Below are 2,246 nucleotides of genomic sequence, written 5' to 3'. Positions count from 1 at the left end.
TTTTTTTTTTAAAAATACTTCCAGAAATTCTCCTTTTTCTTTTGTGCTTATAACAAATTGTATTATTAAAATAATTGAGGTATTTAATTTGTATTACTAACACAATAAATGTATGTTATCTTTATCTTTAGAAAAAATATAATCCAAAAAGGATTTGAAAACAAAACTGGAAACAAAAATAAAATTCCTCTTATTGACTCTTTTTCTAGAATATAAAATGATGTGGAATATTTTAATTTTAAATAAATTTTGGAAAATCCACATTTTAGTATTAATTATATCAATTCTTTCCTTTTTAATTTGTTTCTTTTGTTTATTTCTTGCTTAGTATTTTCAGAAGAATGCTTATATGTAACGCTAATTATAAACAAATAGGTTTGTTTGATAAAACTATGACTCAAGAAATGGTTTGTAGAAAAACTAAGATAAATGGAATTAAAAAAACAACAAACAAGAAACCGTCACAAGAAACTAAATAGATCTATAAAATCAAAAAAAGGTTTGAAAGAAAATAAAATTACAGATTAATTAATTGTAGTTATCGTTTTTCAATAATATTACAAATGAGTTTTTACCCCCTCCATGTCATGAGATACTATATAAACATAGAATTAATAAGTTAAATCCATCTCATGTTTAAGGGTGTTATTTTGATTGTATTCCTTGTATGTTCTAATGCTATTGAAGTCTCTAAAGAAGTACAAGTCTCACAAAAAAGTATTGAAGAGAAAGTTGAAAAAACTCTTATACTAAGTAATAATTATGAAAAAATTGCAGAGAGACTTTATCCAAAGAAAACTGAATTTACTTATGAAGAAATTCTTCTTATTCTTAGTAATTATATTGCTGCTGAATATAATGTAGATAATGCAAATCAAACTGTTCCATGTTATGTAATTACTAATGTAAAACTTTCATTTATTGATACTGATAGAGCTGGATATCTTTGGGAAGTATTAAATACTGCTCCTGGTATTGAAGTCTCTAACTTAAAGAAAAATAATCCAACTGACCCAGCTGAAGAAAATGTAGAATTTTATTTCCTTGTTAAAGCAACTAGTGTTGGAGCTACTGGAACTCTTCACTTCAAATATTATTGTCCATATAAACCAGGTTCCGAGTTAAAATATTTCCAAATTACATTTGTAGGAGAAGAATTTGATTGGACTCCATTATTCCCATAAAGAGTGTAATTGATTCTTTTATTATTTTCTTTCATTTTTGTTTCTTTAGAAAATAACAATTTAGAATGAAAAAAATGTTATTGAATTTTGTTTTATTCAGAAAAAACTGGAAAATAGTTATTTGTATTATAACAACAATGAACAAACAAGAACCATTTATCTATAAAATGAAAGTAGTTGATCTTATTAATGATAAGAAAGAAGATGAAATGATTCAATTGATTGTTCAAGCAATGAAAAAACTTCATGATCCATTGGAAGAAAAATATATCACGAAACGAGATGAAATGATTCAATCATTAAAACAACTTGATGGATTACTTGTTTCAGAAGAAATAGCACAAAAAAGAGTTCCTCTTATGACAATAAAACAAGTTGAAGACAAAGAAAAAGAATTAAACTTATTCCAAATAGAAGAAAAGAAAACAGAAAAGATTAAAGAGGAAATTAAAACAAAAGAAGAACAACTTTTGAAAATGAAAAAGGAAGTTGATGAGAAACAAATAAAATGTGAGGAATTATCCAAACAACAACAAGAGCAGCAAAATACAATTAAGTCAATTAAGAACTATACTTTAGATGATCTTAATAAGAAGAAATTAGAACAAGATGCTAAAGAAGTTGAACTTGTTGAAGTTAAAAAAAAAGTAAAAGAAACCAAGGCGTCATTAGAACAAAAAAAACAAGAGAACGAAAAGCTTAAAAATGAGAGAGATGAATTATTAAAGAAGATTGAAGAAATAGAGACAATCAACACAAATGGAGAAACTAAAATAAAAGAATTAGAAGATGAAATTAAAAAATTAAATGATTTTATTCAAACAAGAAAAAGAGAATTAGAAATGGAAGCTACTGCACTTGAAAGAAAAGGAAGAGATTTAGAAAAAGAAACTGATGAAATTCAAAAACATATTATTGAGTCATGTAATGCTCTTGGAATTGATGTTAGTCCTCTTGAAATAGAAAATAGTCTTGATTATCAACAAGTTAATGATATTGAATCCCCAATCGATGATGATGGACTTTTGTTTTAATTAAAATGAACAATTAATCTTTTTTTTA

At 25.2% G+C, this 2,246-nt stretch overlaps 2 protein-coding genes across 2 annotated transcripts; both read left to right on the top strand.

The window, feature by feature from the left end:
- Positions 1 to 632: 632 nt before the first annotated feature.
- On the top strand, positions 633 to 1,184 carry ENU1_094150 (hypothetical protein; the record flags this gene model as incomplete). The annotated part of the gene is made up of 1 exon (XM_008859113.1): positions 633 to 1,184. One exon carries the CDS (start codon positions 633 to 635, stop codon positions 1,182 to 1,184), a length of 552 nt encoding a protein of 183 aa, XP_008857335.1.
- Positions 1,185 to 1,351: 167 nt separating this feature from the next.
- On the top strand, positions 1,352 to 2,218 carry ENU1_094140 (hypothetical protein; the record flags this gene model as incomplete). The annotated part of the gene is made up of 1 exon (XM_008859112.1): positions 1,352 to 2,218. One exon carries the CDS (start codon positions 1,352 to 1,354, stop codon positions 2,216 to 2,218), a length of 867 nt encoding a protein of 288 aa, XP_008857334.1.
- Positions 2,219 to 2,246: the final 28 nt, after the last annotated feature.

Source organism: Entamoeba nuttalli (genome assembly GCF_000257125.1).
Source record: "Entamoeba nuttalli P19 unplaced genomic scaffold asmbl_4121, whole genome shotgun sequence".
NCBI classification, from domain to species: domain Eukaryota; phylum Evosea; order Mastigamoebida; family Endamoebidae; genus Entamoeba; species Entamoeba nuttalli.
Note: the sequence above shows the minus strand (reverse complement) of the source record. Positions and strands in the feature narration are given on the sequence as shown.